The 19,509-nt window shown below is 41.6% G+C and overlaps 1 protein-coding gene across 5 annotated transcripts in view; it reads right to left on the minus strand.

Annotated features, from left to right (window-relative positions):
• tom1 (target of myb1 membrane trafficking protein) overlaps nucleotides 1-19,509 on the minus strand; it is a 101,986-nt gene that overhangs the window by 41,047 nt on the left and 41,430 nt on the right. For all 5 annotated transcript variants that reach the window (XM_073033990.1, XM_073033987.1, XM_073033985.1 and 2 more), the window contains exons 4-6: nucleotides 16,678-16,827; nucleotides 9,510-9,644; nucleotides 4,341-4,475 (exon numbers count right to left, since the gene is read on the minus strand). In XM_073033990.1, coding sequence (XP_072890091.1) covers nucleotides 4,341-4,475; nucleotides 9,510-9,644; nucleotides 16,678-16,827 — 420 coding nt within the window. The remainder of the gene's footprint in view (nucleotides 1-4,340; nucleotides 4,476-9,509; nucleotides 9,645-16,677; nucleotides 16,828-19,509) is intronic.

Genomic DNA, 19,509 nt, shown 5'->3' on the forward strand with positions numbered 1-19,509 from the left:
GAGCGAACTGTAAGGAGCATCAACGTGTTTTCAGTAAATGGTGAGGATATCCGCTCAGCAGCCATTTAATTAGGTACAGGAGTGGGCCTCAGTGTGGTCTTCTGCTGTTGTAGCCCATCCACTTCAAGGTTCAACATGTGTGTTCAGAGAAGCATTTCTGCACACTGCTGTTGTAACATATGATTATTTGAGTTAGTTGCCTTCCTGTCAGCTTGAACCAATCTGGCCATTCTCTTCTGACCTCTCTTATTAACCAGGTGTTTTCGCCCAAAGAACTGCTGCTCACTGGATGATTTGTTTTTTTGCGCCAGTCTCTGTAAGCTCTAGAGACTGTTGTGCATGAAAATCCAAAGAGATCAGCAGTTTCTGAGACACTCAAGCCACCCCATCTGGCACCAACAATCATTCCACAGTCAAAGTCACTTAAATCACAGTTATTCCCCATTCTGATGTTTGGGCTGAACTGAACTTTTGACCATGGCCACATGCTTTTAAGCACTGAGTGGCTGTCCTTGATTGGCTGATTAGATACGTGCATTAACAAGCAGGCAAACAGGTGTAACTGATAAAGTAGCCACTCTGTGTATATAGCAAATTTAATAAAACGTGGGGGGGAGAACACAGCATTTTCATTCATCTTAATGGGGGGAAAAAAAGAAGTTTTTTTTGAAGATGGCAAGAGTCTGGAAGTTACTGGTTTTCAGAGGGAGCTGGAACATCTGTACACAAATTGATTACAATTAATTTTCAGGAACAGCAGGCAATTAGAAAGGCAGATACAAGAGCAGAAACATCTTGCTCCAATTATATAGGACTCTGGTTTGACCGCAGCTAGAATTCTGTGGTATTAAAAAGCACAAAATGCAGGTCAAGCAGCATCTGGAACACTTCAAAAGTTGAAACATTAACTCCGTCTCTCTCAAACAAGAGAAAATCTGTAAATGGCGGAAATCCAAGCTACACAAAACGCTGGAGGAACTCAGCAGGCCGGGCAGCATCTGTAGAAAAGAGTAAATAGTTTTTGTTTCGGGCCAAGACCCTTCATCAGGACTAATGAAGGGTCCTGATGAAGAATCTCGGCCCAAAATGTCGTTTACACTTTTCCATCGATGCTGCCTGGCCTGCTGAACTCTTTCTCTCTGTTCTTTTTGCACATGCCACAAGACTTACTAGCTTTTTCTGTTTTTAAACTTTGCATTATTAGGTCCTGCAATTTCATTAATTTCATTTATTCTAGACTTCTTTATGTAGGTTTGGTTTTGCTACCTGAAAGGATAGACTTGTGATAGAACTTCAATGTTTCCTGGGATAATGATTTTACCACATGAAGAGGGATAAAACGGAGTGACCTATAGCCTTCAGTTTGGGAGAACAAGGAGTGATCTTACTGAAACATACAACTTTCTTGCAGGTCTACCGGGGAGGTGAAAAATTGATGTTAACTCCTTGTAGTGTTTGGATCTATTTCTTTTAGAGCAATAACTCCCCTTAGCACTAATTATTAACTGATAACTCGCACATGAACATTGATTTGTTGCTGACTCTGCAAAGTGAATATACAAGTTAACCACCTCTGAATGCGTACTTTTATTTATCTGACATGTAGTTGTACAGACACAACAACTCCCAACTGAGATACCAGAAAATCTGGAAACAAGGGGGTGGGGTGGGTGGACAGGCTGCCAGGAGTTGAGTCATACAGCCTCATAGTAAGGGTTTGGCTATTTAACACCAAGACGAAGGGTAGTGAATCTATCTAAGATGTCTGCGTAGACTGTCTTGAATATGTTCCATAATTTTCAAGAGACTGAGATGTTAAGGGATTTTGTCATTAGTCAAGTGAAGTCACTTTTATTGTCATTTCGACCATAACTGCTGGTACAGTACACTGTAAAAATGAGACATTTTTTCGGGACCATGGTGTTACATGACACAGTACAAAAACTAGACTAAACTACTTAAAAAGCAACACAGAAAAAAAAAACTACACTAAGTAGGGCAGGAAAACCACAGAGGCAAAAGATCCACCATAACGTTATTAAATTCTGGAGCAAAGAGGAGGAGCTGAACAGCCTTTTCTTCCTTCTAACAACCTACTCTTGCCAATGGAAATAGCAGTTGTCATTGTAATCATTGAATTAATGTGGTTGCTACCGAAAAAATGAGCAGGAAGACTGAAGTGGAGAAACTGACATGCTGAGGAGTTCTTTGACAGGATTCAATGATACACTCTTTCACTGCTCTCCCCCCATGATCTCTGCGGCCCTCTTACTCTTTGCATCTATCACCTACCACCCTGTAATTCTGCCTCCCCTCCCCCACCCTTCTTACTCTGACTTCTCATCTCTCTTTCCAGTCCTGATGAAGGGTCTCGGCCCGAAACGTCGACTGTTTACCCTTTTGCATGGATGCTGCCTGACCTGCTGAGTTCCTCCAGCATTTTGTGTGTGTTGAAAGCATGTTGAAGAGTTCATTTGGCAGAGACCAGATGTGGAGGAACAAAACCATGGAGAAAATGCTGCACTTCCAGGGAAGGGGCTCCCAACCATTTTTTATGCCATGGACCAATACCATTAAGTAAGGGGCCCATGGACCCCAGGTTGGGAACCCCTGCTCTCTGGGGAAGTTCAAGTGTGGGTATTTTGTGGAGGGCAACTTTTGACTAGAAGAATTCATATGACTGAGGCTAGCAACAGAGAGACAGAAAGAAAGGTGGGAGAAAGCGGGCTGAGATCCAACAGTCAGTGGCCATGACGGGGCCTCATGGTGAGATGGAAGTGACAAGCCAGAAATACATGGCCCAACTGCAATCTGGAGTCATGGGGGTGATAGAGTTGGCTGGCCAAATATTGGGCCCTTTTAGGGGAGGGGATGAATGCTGTGCATGAAGGGAGATGTTAGAAAGAGACATCCGTGGCTGAAGTGGTTGATGCTCTCTTTGGTCTTGTGGTGTTGGGTTGGGAGCGGAGATTAACATTGCAAACTGTGTGAGCGAGGTCACAGCCTGGAAAATAATACTGGTGGAAATGGATAGATGCACAAGTAATGACTTTGTGTGGTGGATATCTGATGCAGAAATCTCATCAGATGCCTGGTGGTTGGGTTGAATCTCTTCATTAACAATCAAATTTCGGGAATGAAGAAATCCAACCCAAAAATTGTCACAATTATACTCCTTGGTAAAGCAGTCAACATAATTAAAGAGCCTAGCACCAACATACACTCTCTTTCTCCTCCCTCCCAATGGAGAGAAGATAAAGAAACCAGAATGCACATACCACAAGACAGCTTCTGTCCCACTGTTATAATGGTTCCCTTGCATGATTAGATGGGCTCGACCTCACAAACTACCTCATCATGACCCTGCACCTTATTGTCTGCCTGTACTTTCCTTATAACTATAACATTTTAGTCTACATATATCATTACTTATCCCTTGTAGAACCTCAGCGTACTGATTTAAAGAAATGATCCATCCTGCATGGACGGCATGCAAAACAGAAGTTTTTTCTACTGTACCTTGGTGCATGTAACAATTAACATGCCAATTTACCAATTGTTGACTTACAACACAGGAGACTATTCAGCCCAGAAGGTCTGCTCTCAGATGAAACCCAGCAGCCCTATCTCCCCAAAATCAATTCTGCCTCATACGCTCATCAGCACGCTTTCAACTTTTTTTTTAAAATCACACATCTACACTAGGGCTAACCTAAGTAGCAAATTAACCAACTATATCTTTAGGATGTCCTCCAAGAGGACTCCAACCTTGTTGTGGTTTAGAGGCTTGTGTGTCTCAATGACCCGGAGAGCATTGTTGGCTGGAGTCAGGGCTTTATGCTTTAGCCCTTGACCCGTGCCAAACAGGTCAAAGGCTAAGAGTGGGCCAACGGTCCTCCAGGTTTGGGGTTCAGTTCAGGGCTAACAACCCTGACTGGTAAAACAAAAAAGCAATGAAGAATCCTTCTACATCCGAGTGTGACGGTATTCCTGAGTCTCCTCCACAACTTGCGTGACTGACAGTAGTGAAAACCAAGCTACTGGACAATGAAGGAAACCCTGAACCCTGCCAGAGATGGAGGACCTTCATTGCTGCTCTAAACGCCAGTGGCATAACAGGCAGTAGAGATATCTTTAGAATGTAGGAAGGAACCAGAGCACCTAAGGAAAACCCATGTGGACGCAGGAAGAATGCACAAAGTCCACACAGACAGCAAGAGAGTTCAGGATCAAATGCAAGTCGTTGGATCTGCAAGGCAGCAATACCATCTAATCATGTTCCGTTCTGGGACAGCAGGGGTAAGACATGTAGCCATGAAGTATACAGCATTGCATTTTACCTGCTCAAGGGAAGGAGTAATTGCACCTTCAGTTGATGCTACCGGAATGGGTTGTTCAGAGACAGGGAACACTGCTGACTGTGCCTGTGCTGGAACTGAATTCTGTGACACTGCTGGGTCCACTTCAGGAATAGTCTGAAAAACAAAAAAAAAAGCATTTGTAATGAGAAGGACTGCAAACAGGTAATACGAAGATACCATCATTAACCATCAGAAGTAGTTGCACAACAGAATGAAATGACAGGTATAACAAACTTAACTTGAAGTTGTCACTTTGCATCAATAGATTCCAAAGGTTTTGGAAGATTATTTAACAAGTTCACTCACTAAATTAATTCATCCATATCAGGTATAAAAAAATATCGTTAGCTTGCATCCTTAATCTGCATTACCAATCAGTCAGGTAACACACTGAGCATAACAAGCACCTGTACTGCAGACGTGGAGAGAAAGAAACTACATTTTCCTCATGAGTGGAAGGAAAGAGGGTTTGAAATGATGCAGGAGAGAATCTTGCTAAAATGCTTGCTTCCATTCACGGGCAGGTGGAAGCTCATTGTTATGAGAACTGTTAGCACTCACTGTTGAGTTTCAACAATGTGAAGAATGTTGAGCCAGATAAGATATTCAAAGATCTGCAATTTAGAATAGAATTAGCACTTTCAAAAGATAAAAAGTTAACAGAGTTAACTTCTTTTGTATTAATAAGGGATGTAATTACAATTAAGAATACTTCTGCACTGTTCCAAGAGGAAAAATTCACTAGTCAATGTCATTGGAGTCTCAGCATGGAAGTCTAAAAGCCTAGAAATAAAATTCTACTGGCATTTCGGTCTGAAATCATCACCTGTAACAGATGGCTCTACAGCAAGGTTTCCCAACTTGGAGTCCACAGATCCCTCAGTTAATGGTAAGGGTCCAAGGCATTTAAAACATTGGGAACCCCTGCTCTACAGTGTCACACCCATCTGCTGGCTCTTACTGCCCTCTGAAGTGGCCTGAAGAACCACTCAGTTTTTGGAAGTTTGGTTGATCGCCAAGCTTGGCAAAATGCATTTTGGATGGCATTTTGGCTCCAATTGAGAAGCAATCATAAGAGCACACCCTCAAATACGCACTGACTGGAGCTGAAACGCCTGCCGAGCTCTGCAATCAACCAAACTTCCAAACAGCCAACCCGAGCTACCAATATTCCACAACATTTCAAACAACTCAGATTTTTCCATATATAGCCTTATTGAATGGCAGAGCAGACTCAATGCGCCAGATGACCTACTCCTGCTTCTAACTGAACACAAGTGACAGAACACACAGATCCTAAGTCTACATTTTGGGCAGAGACCCTTCATCCGTCCTGAATAATTAAGCCCCCAGGGCCGGACAGGGTACAGACGGGGTATCCCGGGGTTACTACGGGAAGAGAAGGAAGATTGCTGCGCTTTTGATGATGATCTTTACATCCTCACTAGCCATAGGAGTAGTACCAAGTGATTGGAGGATGGCAAAAGTTATTCCTTTGTTCAAAAAAGGTAATAGGGATAATCTTGGGAATTACAGACCAGTCTTAAACCATGGCAAACTACTGGAGAGAATTCTTAGAGACAGTATTTACAAGCATTTGGAGATGCATTGTCTCATTAGGGATAGTCAGCATGGTTCTGTGAGGGTAGGCCAAGCCTCACGGGTCTGATTAAATTCGAGGAAGTGACAAAACAAGTTAATGAAGGTAGAGCAGTGAATGTGGATGTATGGATTTTAGTAAGGTGTTCAACAAGGTTCTTCACAGTCTGCTCATTCAGAAAGTCAGAAGGCATGGGATCCAGGGAAACTTGGCTGCATAGATTCAGAATTGGCTTGTCCAGAGGGTAGAGGATGATCGTAGAATGTATTCTACCTGAAGGTCCATGACCAATGGTGTTCCACTGGGATCTGTTCTGGGACCCCAGCTCTTCGTGATTTTTAAAAGTGACTTGGATGAAGAAGTAGAATAGTGGGTTAGTAAGTTAGCAGATGACACAAAAGTTGATGGTGTTGTGGATAGAGTAGAAGGTTGTCATTGGTAGAATCCAAAACTGAGCTAGGAATTAACAGATGGAGTTCAATCCAGAAAAGTGGGTTATGGAGGGTTACGTGCCATGGACTAGAAAGGTGAATTGCCAGAACTGATACCAAAAGATCTGTGTAAATTTTAAAAACAATTCTTTATTTTTTAAAGGGATTGATTGTGCTATTCTTCAGATTTTCTCAACACTTTGGCAGGTAGGAACGTCTCAACTTTCCGACTATTCTACATTGAGTATACAAACTGGAACATTCCTTGTTTCCGCAGAGGTGTTCCACAATATGGTGTAGACACTGATCCTCTGTAAAAGAATCCACGGCACACAAACTATCACAAAACAATGAGATTGATACATTTAGAAATCTGAGAAATATCATAAACACCCAGTAATTTGTTCAAGACTATTACAACATTTGATAACTGTTGAGAAATTCCTTTTGAATTGTAAAATCAGATAGAACATTGTCTCATCACACCTGTATTTCCTGTTTTTGCCAAAGGTTTGAAAAACCACTGGATGTGCCCTCTGCTGGCAATTCATGGAATAACCCAGAGGTTTCCACAACTTCACTCCAGTACCAAAAGTTCTAAGTACTACCTTCAGATTCATTTTCTTGTAGGCATTCACAGTAGAAGAAATACAATAGAATCAATGGAAAAACAACACACAAAGACTGACAAACACCAATATGCAAAAAAAGACAAATTGTACAAAATCCTTAAATACATAAATAAATAAACAATACTGAGAACATGAGTTTGGAGACCTTGAAAGGTTGTGAGATGTGAGATCAGCTCACTGTTGAGGTGAGTGAAATTATCCACACTAGTTCAGCAGCTTGCTGGTTGAAGGATAATAACTGTTAACGAAATTGGTGGTGTGGGATCAAAGGCTCCTGTACCTCCTTCCCGATGGCAGCAGCACGGAGAGCATGGCCTGAATGGTGGGGATCCTTGATGAAGGATGCTGCTTCCTTGTGGCAGTATTCCCTGTCGATGTGCTCAATCTCAGCTAGAGAACTACTTTTTCTTTCACTGGTGGCTAATCTTGCTGATCTCTTTCCTGCTTTGGTTTAATTCACATAGCAGTGTCGCTCTATGGCACAAAATAAATTAAATTATTCCATTTATGAACTATTGCTGACCTCTCGATATTATCCTTCAGAATGTCCCTTCATGGAAAAGACTTCTGCCACCTATAACCTTTGAGTTAACTAGTTTGAATATTGTGGTCACCCTGATACTGAATGTGGTTGTTTTGGAAAGGGTGCAGAAATAGTTCACAAGGATTAGAGAGTAGGTGCTAATAGAAGCAGTTGGACAAACTTGGGTTTGCTTTCTCTAGAGCATCGGAGGCTGATAGAAATTCGTAAAATTATGAGAGATATAAATAGGGTAGACACTCAGGATCTTTTCCCTCAGGGTAGATGTCAAATATTAGAAGACATGCATTCAAGTGGGTGAGGGTGGGGTGGGGGGAGTTTAAATAAGATATGCAAGGCAAGTTTCATTTTAAATAAACACCGAGAGTGGTTGATTCCTGGAATGAGTTGCAAAGTGTAGTAATAGAAGCCGATATGACTAGGTTTAAGCGACAGGGAATGGAGGGCTGTGGATCATGCGCAGGCAGAAGGAATTTGGCATTGTGTTAGGTACAGATACTGTGGGCTGAATGGCCTGTCCCAGTGCTCCACTGTTCCCATTGTGGCAAAGGAATGAATCACGAAACTTCCCTTTCTGACTCTCAGGATGCTAACATCTTACACATGACCTTCCCCCCAATGCAATATTCTACACTATCCCAAAACCATTATTACCCATCTCATTGAAAACAAAATTGAAAATTTCACTGAAGGCAGAAGAAGATGGCGCCAAGGAACAATGCTACCAAGGGCAACATCCTCCAGACAGTTCACAAAAACTACTGCCTTTGTGCCTTATTTTTCTTTGAAATGTAGTACTGCTACTGTTGGAGCCTGTGACCTACTGTTCAGTGCCTACGATCCATATTTCGATGGTGTGTTTTCTGGTTGATTGAGCAATCTGGCACTTTGCCGTCCCCAAGAGGGTTCCGTGAGCCTTCGAGCAAAGCGTGCAGCCTGAAGGCTAAGAAGCCTGGAGACAGGTCGCGAGCCCACAATCAACTTCGTTTCTCACTGATTAAAGTGTTGAGAAAGATTGAAATCATCAAGGCAAGTGCAGAAGGCAAAGGCGAAGGGGTGCTCTGCGCCATCTACCAGCCTCTTGCTCGCTGCTGGCAGAGGAAGGTATCTGCATGTGACAGTCTCTCTCCCTCCCTCTCATTCATTGCTCCAGAAGGAAGGTTCGAATGATCGCTCTCTCCCTTGATGCTTTTGGAGAACAATGCTGGAGCAAAGTTTAATTGAAGCAGTTTGTGAGCCGGACTCTGGGGTTTACATTATGATGTGTTTCCAGTGTTTGATCGCTCCTTCTTTTGTTGGTATTTTGGGTAATTTTGAACTGGGGCAATCTGCAGATAACGAACCCTGAGCTGAACTGAAAAGTCCCTGGAATTTCGATTTTGTGTTTTATATTCTGTGTTTTTCACTCATTTTTTTGTTGTCGTTTGTGCTATTGGCTTTTTTGTGCATGGGGGGGGGGTGGTTGATGTTTTTCTTTGAACGGGATCCATGGATTTTTTTTTTTTAATAGCTGTCTGTAGGGAAGACAAATTCCAGAGTTGTATACTACATACATTATTTGATAATAAATGTACTTTGAATCTTTGAATCTTACATTTGACCCAATGCTCACGCTAAGACCCAATTGCAAAGATCCTGAACATGTTGCTTTCCTCTCCAAAGATCATTAATTCTTCCATATCTCCACGTCTGAATCTCACCAGTGAGGTTTGTGCTGCTGATGCAAAGATTATAGTCAACCATAAATCATGTGCAAAGCACAGACCATTTTATACCAACAAAAAGTTAGTTAGAATTGATGCTATCAAATATCTAAATCATCCAACATTAAAGATACTCAGTCTCTACCAAACCAACACGGTGGAAAAATTTTAGTAGTTCATCTACCCAAAATCAGTCAACATAACAGAAATAAGTAATAACCAGAATCTAGTTTATACTCACTCTCTGGGGTGTGTGGATGGGAGACAGGGCATCAAGATCAGTCATAGGGAACTCAAGCCCCTTTCTCCTCAGTTCTTCATAAACAGTCACAACGCCAGTGAGATCTGGAGTACTCCGGAAAGCATCAGCCCAAGCCTGCATCCAAAGTTAGATACACACAGCATTAAGGATTTATCCCATCGTAAAAATGGTATACTTGACGCTTTTAGCTTTAGTTACCCCTCTCATCATGGTAAAAGCATTCCACAACTTTGGAACAGAATTACAAGCTTCACTGATAAGCTGCAGGGATGATCTAAAATAGTAAACCTCTCTCTCTCTCTCTCTCATGTGTTTCCAGCATTTTCTATTTTTATTCCAGCAAATATAATTTATGCTTCAATATTAGTTCTTATTTATCCTATTCAGTTTTATTACAGAAACTATAAGGGAATAGTTTCCAAATTAAAGCAAGGAAGTTTTATGTTTGTTCCGATTCTTTAATTGTATCACCTAGTTCCTAAGCCAACAAATACCAGAAACAAATCGCACTTCAGTTTTAAACTTCCTCTTGACCTTCTCTGTTGTGAGGAGAATTATTTATTTATTTATTGGGAGACAGTACAGAACAGGCCATTCCAGCCCTTCAATCCACATTGCCTGGCAATCCCCGATTTAACCCTAGCCTAAGCAATGACCAATTAACCTACTGACCAGTACACCTTTGGACTGTGATAGGAAACCAGGGCACCCAGAGGAAACCCATGCGGCGGCAGGGTTACAGGAAGAGGTGGGCACTGAACCTGGGTTGCCTGTACTGTAAAGCTCTGTGCAATCCATTATGCTATCATACCGCCCCTCAGATCTACCACTGTTCCTCAATACTGTTATCAACAAAGTAAATCTGCCTGAACCCTTCGGATTTCATGTTCTTCCCAAAAGGTAATGACTGATATTGGACACAATTCTACTCAGGCATTGTAGTACTTAATAAAGGTTTGGAATAATTTTAATTCATTGATAAAGGATCTCCAAGTTATTCACCTTAGAACACATTACACAAGCATTACACAAAATCTGCACATTGTTTCCTGCAAAGGTGGCTCAATTATGTTTCCTAACTCTTTGATCCAAAGCATTAGAAAGAACTGCAACACCTTTTGACAGTTAACTGTAGCAATTTTAACAGCAGACTACGCTTTGTAACATACCAGGTAGTGGATGTAACCTTTAAGTAGTATTTATTTTTGCTTCATGGTTCAAAAGACATGAAGGCAACAGGAAATATGAAGTACCATCATATCAGTGTTTACAGTTGACCAGATCAATCTGATTTGCAAATTATACATTTCAACCTCATTTGAATCTATGCAAGCTGAGTGACACGCAACCTAGCTACTTCATAAAAGGAGACAATACTGCCTCAAACAATAGTGCTTCCTTATTGTGACAGGAAATATTAAGGCACAGCACAGGAGTTCCAAAGACATGGCTGAAGCATTTCAAAGTTCAAAGTAAAATTTATTATCAGAGTACATACATGTCACCAAATTCAACCCTGAGATTCCTTTTTCTGTGGGCCTACTTAGCAAATCTATAGAACAGCAACTGTAAACAACAAGCTGTGCAAATGCAAATATAACTAAATAGCAATAATGAGTGTGAAATAACAAGATAAGGTGTCCTTAAAGAGAGATCATCAGTTGTGGGAACATTAGAAGTAGAATGTTACCCCTTTTGTTCAAGGGCCTGATGGTTGAGGGGTAGTAACTGTTCTTGAACCTGGTGGTGGAGGTCCTGAGGTACCTGTACCTCTATGTGATGACAGCAGCAAGAAAAGAGCACGGCCTGGGTGGTGAGGAGCTTTGATGATGGATGCTACAGCAATGTTTCATGTCAATGTGCTCAATGGTTGGGAGGGCTTTACTCATGACATCATGACAGACTGGGCCGAATCCATCACCTTTTGTAGGATTTTTCGCTGAAAGGCATTGGCGTTCCCATAATGCAGTAAGTCAGCACACTTTCCACCACACATCTATAGAAGTTTGTCAAGGTCTTTGATGACATGCCGAATCTCGCAAGACTCCTGGGGATTTGCAACCATATTCATTAACCAAGGATATAATTCAAGCTTGAAAGGGCTCAGTGCATGAGGACCACAGTTCTTCTGCTACTAGAAAAGGGAGGGGCCAGGATGGGTAAGGAAACCATCCTAGATGACAAGTGGCAGTAGTGCTATTGATGTGTAGGAATGTAATATAACAGTTCTGAATGCACTGACTATGAATGTAAGAACTGAAAAGGCTTTGCAAGGTTTAGAAACATAGTAAACCTACAGCACAATAAATACAGGCCCGCCAGCCCACAAAGCTGTGCCAAACATATCCTTACCTTAGAAATTACCTAGGGTTACCCATAGCCCTCTACTTTTCTGAGCTCCATGTACCTGTCCAGGAGTCTCTTAAAAGACCCTATCATATCCACCACCACTGTTGGATATGATAGGCAGCCCATTCCACACACTCACCACTGTGTAAAAAAAACTTACCCTGACATCTCCTCTGTACCTACTTCCAAGCACCTTAAAACTGTGCCCTCTCGTGCTAGCCATTTCAGCCCTGGGAAAAAGCCTCTGACTATCCACACGATCTATGCCTCTCATCATCTTATACACCCCTATCAGGTCACCTCTCATCCTCCGTCGCTCCAAGGGAAAAAGGCCGAGTTCACTCAACCTATATAAGGCACACTCCCCAATCCAAGCAACATCCTTGTAAATCTCCTCTGCACCCTTTCTATGGCTTCCACATCCTTCCTGTAATGAGGCAACCAGAACTGAGCACAGTACTCGAAGTGGGGTCTGACCAGGGTCCTATATAACTGCAACATTACCTCTCGGCTCCTAAACTCAATCCCATGATTGATGAAGCTCAATCCACCGTTTGCCTTCTTAACCAGAGTCAACTTGCGCAGCAGCTTTGAGTGTCCTCTGGACTCTGACCCCAAGATCCCTCTGATCCTCCACACTGCCAAGAGTCTTACCATTAATACTATGTTCTGCCATCGTATTTGACCTACCAAAATGAACCATTTCACATTTATCAAAATGAACATCATCTGCCACTTCTCTCCCCAGTTTTTCATCCTATCGAGGTCCCGCTGTAGCCTCTGACAGCCCTCCACACTATCTACAACACCTCCAACCTTTGAGTCATCAGCAAATTTACTAACCCTTCCCGCCACTTCCTCATCCAGGTCTTTCATAAAAATCACAAAGAGTAGGGGCCCAGAACAGATCCCTGAGGCACACCACTGGCCACTGACCTCCATGCAAAACATGGCCCATCTACAACCACTCTTTGTCTTCTGTGGGCAAGCCAGTTCTGGATCCACAAAGCAATGTCCCCTTGATTCCCATGCTTCCTTACTTTCTCAATAAGCCTTGCATGGGGTACCTTATCAAATGCCTTGCTGAAATCCATATACACTATATCTATTGCTCTACCTTCATCAATGTGTTTAGTCACATCCTCAAAAAATTCAATCAGGCTCGTAAGGCATGCCCTGCCTTTCACAAAGCCATGCTGACTATTCCAAATCATATTATGCCTCTCCAAATGTTCATAAATCCTGCCTCTCAGGATCTTCTCCATCAACTTACCAACCACTGAAGTAAGACTCACTTACTTCACTTTAATAATAGTTGTTCACTTTAATAATAGAACAACATCCGCAACCCTCCAATCCTCTGGAACCTTTGCCATCCCCATTAATGATGCAAAGATCATCGCCAGAGACTCAGCAATCTCCTCCCTCACCTCCTACAGTAGCTGGGGTTCATCTCATCCAGTCCCGGTGACTTCTCCAACTTAATGCTTTCCAAAAGCTCCAGCACATCCTCTTTCCTAACATCTACATGCTCAAGCTTTTCAGTCTGCTGTAAGTTATCCCTACAATCGCCAAGATCCTTTTATGTAGCGAATACTGAAGCACAGTACTCATTAAGTACCTCTGCTATCTCCTCCAGTTCCATACACACTTTTCCACTGTCACACTTGATTGGTCCTATTCTGTCACATCTTATCCTCTTGCTCTTCACATACTTGCAGAATGTCTTGGGGTTTTCCTTAATCCTGTCTGCCAAGGCCTTCTCATGGCCCCTTCTGGCTCTCCTAATTTCTTTCTTAAGCTCCTTCCTGCTAGCCTTATAATCTTCTAGATCTCTATCATTACCTAGTTTATTCATGTAAATATATTTTTATTATAAATAAGGTTTATTTTGATTTTTAAAAAATCAAGCTTGAAACCAAGGTGGGGGAGGGGGGTTTCTTCACAGTACAGCATTTCGCAGTCTCTTGTGTCTGTCTCCATCTGGATACAAAAACGGTGCCAATGGACTAGAAGATTGTTAACAGTACATATTTTGTTTTAAGAAAGGGAAGAACAAATAAATTAGAGGCAAGAAAATCTAACCTCAATAGTAAGAAAACTAGAATAAAACTTCTGCGGCTAAGTATTAATAGCCAGTATGAAAGGTCACAAATTAAAGACATGCAGGAATAATGGAATTTTTTGTGTTTCAAAATGTTTAACTAACTTGATTTGATTTCTTTTGACGTGGTAACAGGATGGTCAATGAGTGTACTATGTCTGATGCAATTCTTATATAAAGTGTATAATTTTAATCACGAGGAACTATTGGATAGGCATGTTGAGAGAACAAGGAGACATAAAAAGACATAATATCTTGTAGGGTGTGGGTAAAATTTATTGCAAAGATTTATTTCCTGTAACAGAAATCAATTAACAGTGGAGCATTTAGAACAGAGTGCAACTAAAGGGGACCTTAAGAAGGTGGTAGAAACAAATACCCTTGCAGATTAAAAGGTTAAGAAGAATTTGGTTAAACAGGAATGCTGCAACAAATGGCTATGGACTAAGAATTGGAAACTTGGATTAGACATAGTATTTCAGTTGGCAGAAAGACCAAATGGCCTTCATCTCAGCAGAAGAATACTCTGCTTATGTTGCAAAAGCACACTACCTTTGCAGAACAAAAGTACAGTTGCAATATTATGTTCAAACCTCACTAAGTTTGAGAATACTCGACTTTGTTATTTGTTGACTTACTCTTAATAATTTAACTCTAAATGATAGAATTTTACACTCTTATGTTCTGCTGTCCCAAGATACACAATTACTCTATGTACACCATCAATCTAATTTTTTTTTTTAAACCTGTTTTCACCAGAGCTCTTCTTCAACTTTCCAGCATGTGTGCCTTGGTAACGTGTGCCTATAATTTAATCATTCTGGTAAAATGTACTGCCAGCATTCTAAAGCTGAGATATCTTTCCCAAAAATATGAACACTACTGCATTTTTTTGTCCTTGGGTAGTATTGTTAAGAGGAATGCACAACTTATTTACTCTTTTGTCAGGCAGACCATCAGCACAACAAAGTGAAAGCATGGAATTACATGGGAATTAGCAAAAAACCCTGAATATTTGACATTTTGCAATGATCCGGTCATCTTACTCCTTTTATGTCTGTTGTTCACCTTAAATGTGTTTCTGGGACTGTTGGGAGTCTGCAATTTACAGTTTGGAGATCATTTGAGCTATCCGGCACCTTGCCGTCTCCAAGAAGATACTGGGAAGTGAGCGCATACTCTGACCGCCTTAATGCAAAGAAACTTAGAGATGGGGTGCGAACTGAGGTTCGACACCATTTCACCATTTAAAGCATCCATTAATTGCTGATTAAAGCATCGAGGCAGATTGAGACATCGAGGCAAATGCAGAAGCGAGTGAGAGTTTCAGCACCGACTACCTGCCTTTTGATTGCTGCCAGAGGAGTCTGTGAGCGGCCTACTGTTGTGTGGCTCACTGTAGCAGGTAGGTAGGCCTCTCTGCCTCATGTAGTGCCCCTCTCTTCTCTTTTGATGAATGTCGATGGTTCTGCATTTATGGATTGGAGGGGTTTTTAGGGGGGTTGATGATTGGGATGCTGTCCGTTTTTGTACTGAGGGGTGGGTTTGATGTTTCTTTCTGTTCTTTCATGTTCTTTCTTGTTTTTGTGTCTTACCTGGAGAAGACAAATTTCAAGTTGTATTTGGATACACACTTTGATTATAAATGAACCTTTGATGATATCCTATATTAGTCCTCGGATTTCACCATTTATGCCTCTTCCAAATCTCGTGGTTGGCAAATGTGGTGAGGAAGCTACTTGAAGAGCTTCAAGTATGATGTTTTGATCAGTCTATGGATTAATGGACCAGATGGTTTGCTGTTCATCAATTTTATACATTTCTATTTACAACAGACAACAAAGATTTTGCTTTCTGAATACCTTTGGGAGTATCTTATGGATTTTGGACTGCTGATCATGAAAATCACCATGAAATTTCCCTATCACACACCACTTATTTTGAAATGGCCTATATTTGTTATTTCAATTCATAAATCAAGTCAGAATAACTGATGCCAAGGTTAAGAAAGGCATTTTTATTGGTCCACGAATCAAATAGGTCATCGATGGCAGGCAATTCAAAGAACATCTAGTGGGACCGGAAAAAATAGCACGGAAGGCATTCAAGGATGCTGTTGAAAACCTTCTTGACAAATACAGAGCACCAAATTCCATGCAGCTGGTTGACAACATGCTTCAAGAATACAAAGACATGAAGCTACATGTCACTAAAGATTCATTTTCTGCATTCCCATTTAAACTTCTTCCCTACAAATCTTGGCACTGTCAGTGATGAGCACGGTGACAGGTTTCACCAGGACATTGCTGTGAAGGAGAAACGGTATCAGGGCAACTGGAATCCATCAATGCTGGCTGATTATTGTTGGACACTTAAGCGAGAAGCCTCAGACACAAAGGATAAATGAAAATCATTAACAAAACAGTTTTAACTTCGTTGAACTATTGCAAAGCATCAGCACCATCAAGCAATTAAACGCATTATATTCAATACAAGTTAATTTCTTGTTTCTCTAAATTCCTACGTGATACAAGTAGTCTGAAATTATATTTGTGTTCAGCTTCAGTCTATCATAAACAAAAACAAAACATTCTGAGGAAGCAACATTTCCAAAAAAAAAGTTGTTGTCCAGTGTTAAGATATTGCTGAATGACTAAATACTGGAGATAACAATGAACTATTGGCACCTTTTACCTGGATTAAACTCAGGACTTTATCCTGCACTATATTAGGAGGATTGTTCTTCGGCAGAATGGTTTTCACTAGCACATCCTCCACAAAGTCACGACTGGCCACCAGCACATGGAATCGATGACCACAGTTCTTCACACAGGTCTCCAGAACCTGTACAGGTTAAAGAAATAAACAATTTCAAACTCAAATATCCAATCAGCAAATCATGTGGCATCAACTCAATGCATAAAAGCATGCCGACAGTAGCCATACAGACTAAAGATCAGAATGGGGAAGAAATGTGATCTAAGTAACTCTGACCATGGAATGATTGATTGTTGGTGCAAGACAGGTTGATTTGAGTAACTCAGAAACTGCTGATCTATTGAGATTTTCACATAGAATAGTCTCTATCTATGAGTTTACAGAGAATGGCACAAAAACAAAAAAATACCCAGTGAGAGGCAGTTCGATGGGCAAAACTGTCTTCTCAATGAGAGGTCAGAACAGAATGGCCATACTGGTTTTAACCAACAGGAAGGTGACAGTAACTCAAATAACCACAACCATGGTGTGCAGAGCAGCATCTCTGAATGCAAACATTGAACCATAAAATGGATGGGCTATAGCAGCAGAAGAACACATACATATGGCACACTGGCCATTTTATTAGGTATAGGAGGCACCGAATAAAGTGACTACTGAGTATATTTAAGACATAATTAAGATAGATTCTTGCATTTGCAGGGAATTAAGGGCTTTGGTGAAAATGCAAGTAGGTGGAGCTGAGTCCAGGGCCAGATCAGTCATGATCTAATTGAATGGCGGAGAGGACGCAACAGGTCAGGTGAGCTACTCCTGCTCTTAATTCTTTCATTATGTTCACTTCCCTCCACAGATGCTGTCCAACTCACCAAACTCCCCCAGTGTCATGTCCTTTGCTCTAGAATATCACTTAAAAGCTCACTGTTAATTCTAACTGTGATAATGGGTAAACAGATGGCAGGGCTGTAAGAAAAGGCAAAGAGGTGGAAAATGCGATTATTTGGTATTCAATGAAGCTTAAAGGGAACAGTAAACACAACAAATTCTGCAGACGCTGGAAATCCAAAGCAACACACACAAAATGCTGGAGGAATTCAGCAGGTCAGGCAGCGTCTATGGAAATGAATAAACAGTTGGCGTTTCGGACCAAGACCTTTCATCAGGACTGGAAAGGAAGGGGGAAAAGCAACAGACTAAAAGGTGGGGGGTTCAGGGGAAGAGGATAGCTAGAAGGTGATAGGTGAAGCCAGGTACGTAAGAAAGGTAAAGGGCTGGAGAGTAAGGAATCTGATAGGAGAGGAGAGTGGACCAAAAGAGGAAGGGAAGGAAGAGGGAACCCAGGAGAGATGATAAGCAGATGAGAAGAGGGAAATGACCAGAGTGGGGAATAGAAGAGCGGAGAGGGGAGAGTGTTTTTTAACCAAAAGGAAAAATTGATATTCATGCCATTATGTTGGAGGTTACCCAGACGGAACATAAGGTTTTGTTCCTCCACATTGAGAGTGGTCTCATGGTGGCATAAAAGGATGTCATGAACCGACACGTCGAAACAGGAAGGGGAATCAGAATTAAAGTGTTTGGCCACCAGGAAGTTCCGCTTTTGGCAGATGGAGAAGAGGTGCTCGACAAAGTCATCCCCCAATTTATTATGTAGAGGAGGCCACATTGGGAGCACCAGACACAACAGATGACCCCAGCAGATTCACAGGTAAAGTGTTGCTTCACATGGAAGAACTGTCTGGGGCCCCTGAATGGAGGTGAACGGGGAGCTGTAGCACTTTGGCCACTTGCAGGGTTAAGTGCTAGGAGGGACATTAGAGGGGAGGGACAAATGGACAAGGGAATCAAAGAAGGAGTGATCCCTATGGAAAGTGGAGAGAGGGAGGTAAAGGCAAGTTCAGTGGTAGGATCCCTTTTGAGAAGGGGTAAGTTGAGGAAAATGATCTGTTGGATGTGGAGGCTCCTGGGATAGTAGGTGAGGACAAGTGGAACTATCCCTGGTTAAGGTGGTGGGAAGATGGGGTGAATGCAGAAAATGGAGGACATGTGGGTGAGAGCAGTATCAATGATGGAGGAAGGGAAACCCCGTTCTTTGAAGGAGGAGGAGATCCCTGAAAGGAAAGCCTCATCCTGGGAACAAATATGGGGGAGCCAAAGGAACTGAGACAAGGGAATAGCATTTTTATAGGAGACAGGGAGGGAAGAAGTATAGTCCAGTTAAAGGGAATGGCACACTCTTATTCCTTACAGACAGGGCTGTTATGAAGGGCTTTGGCATTGTAGCCTTTTCACAAGGAGTAATCTGCAAATAAAGATTTAAGATCATTGGCAAAAGAACCAGTAGGGAAATGGGGATAAATTTACATATGAAATAACTGATTCTGAAGTTGAATGCATTCTCTGAAAGTAAATTCCACAGGAACTTCTAAACAGGAACTGAAAGTTAATTAAAAAAGTACCAAGAGATTCAAGGAAAGCACCTGGATCATCAGTTCCAAGCACAGGCTCAAAAGTTAAAAGAAAATCTGAAAGCATGACTGACATCCAGCTGGTAAGAAAATTTAACTTTGTATATAGTGTACATGTCAAGATCCTCCTGTCTCAATGAACAATAAACGGCAAAAAAAATCTCCAGTTGCTCCTGACGAATTTGAGCTGAGTGCCCTACTTCCTAATTTCAACAATAGATAGATCTTTATTTTTTTGGCTAGATCGCAACTTGTTATGTATAAATTTTTATGTAGTAGAGGAGGGAAGTCAACACAATATGCCAATAAACCATGAACATCTCCGATTTCAGAAATACTT

This window comes from Hemitrygon akajei, chromosome 31 (assembly GCF_048418815.1).
Source record: "Hemitrygon akajei chromosome 31, sHemAka1.3, whole genome shotgun sequence".
NCBI classification, from domain to species: Eukaryota; Metazoa; Chordata; class Chondrichthyes; order Myliobatiformes; family Dasyatidae; genus Hemitrygon; species Hemitrygon akajei.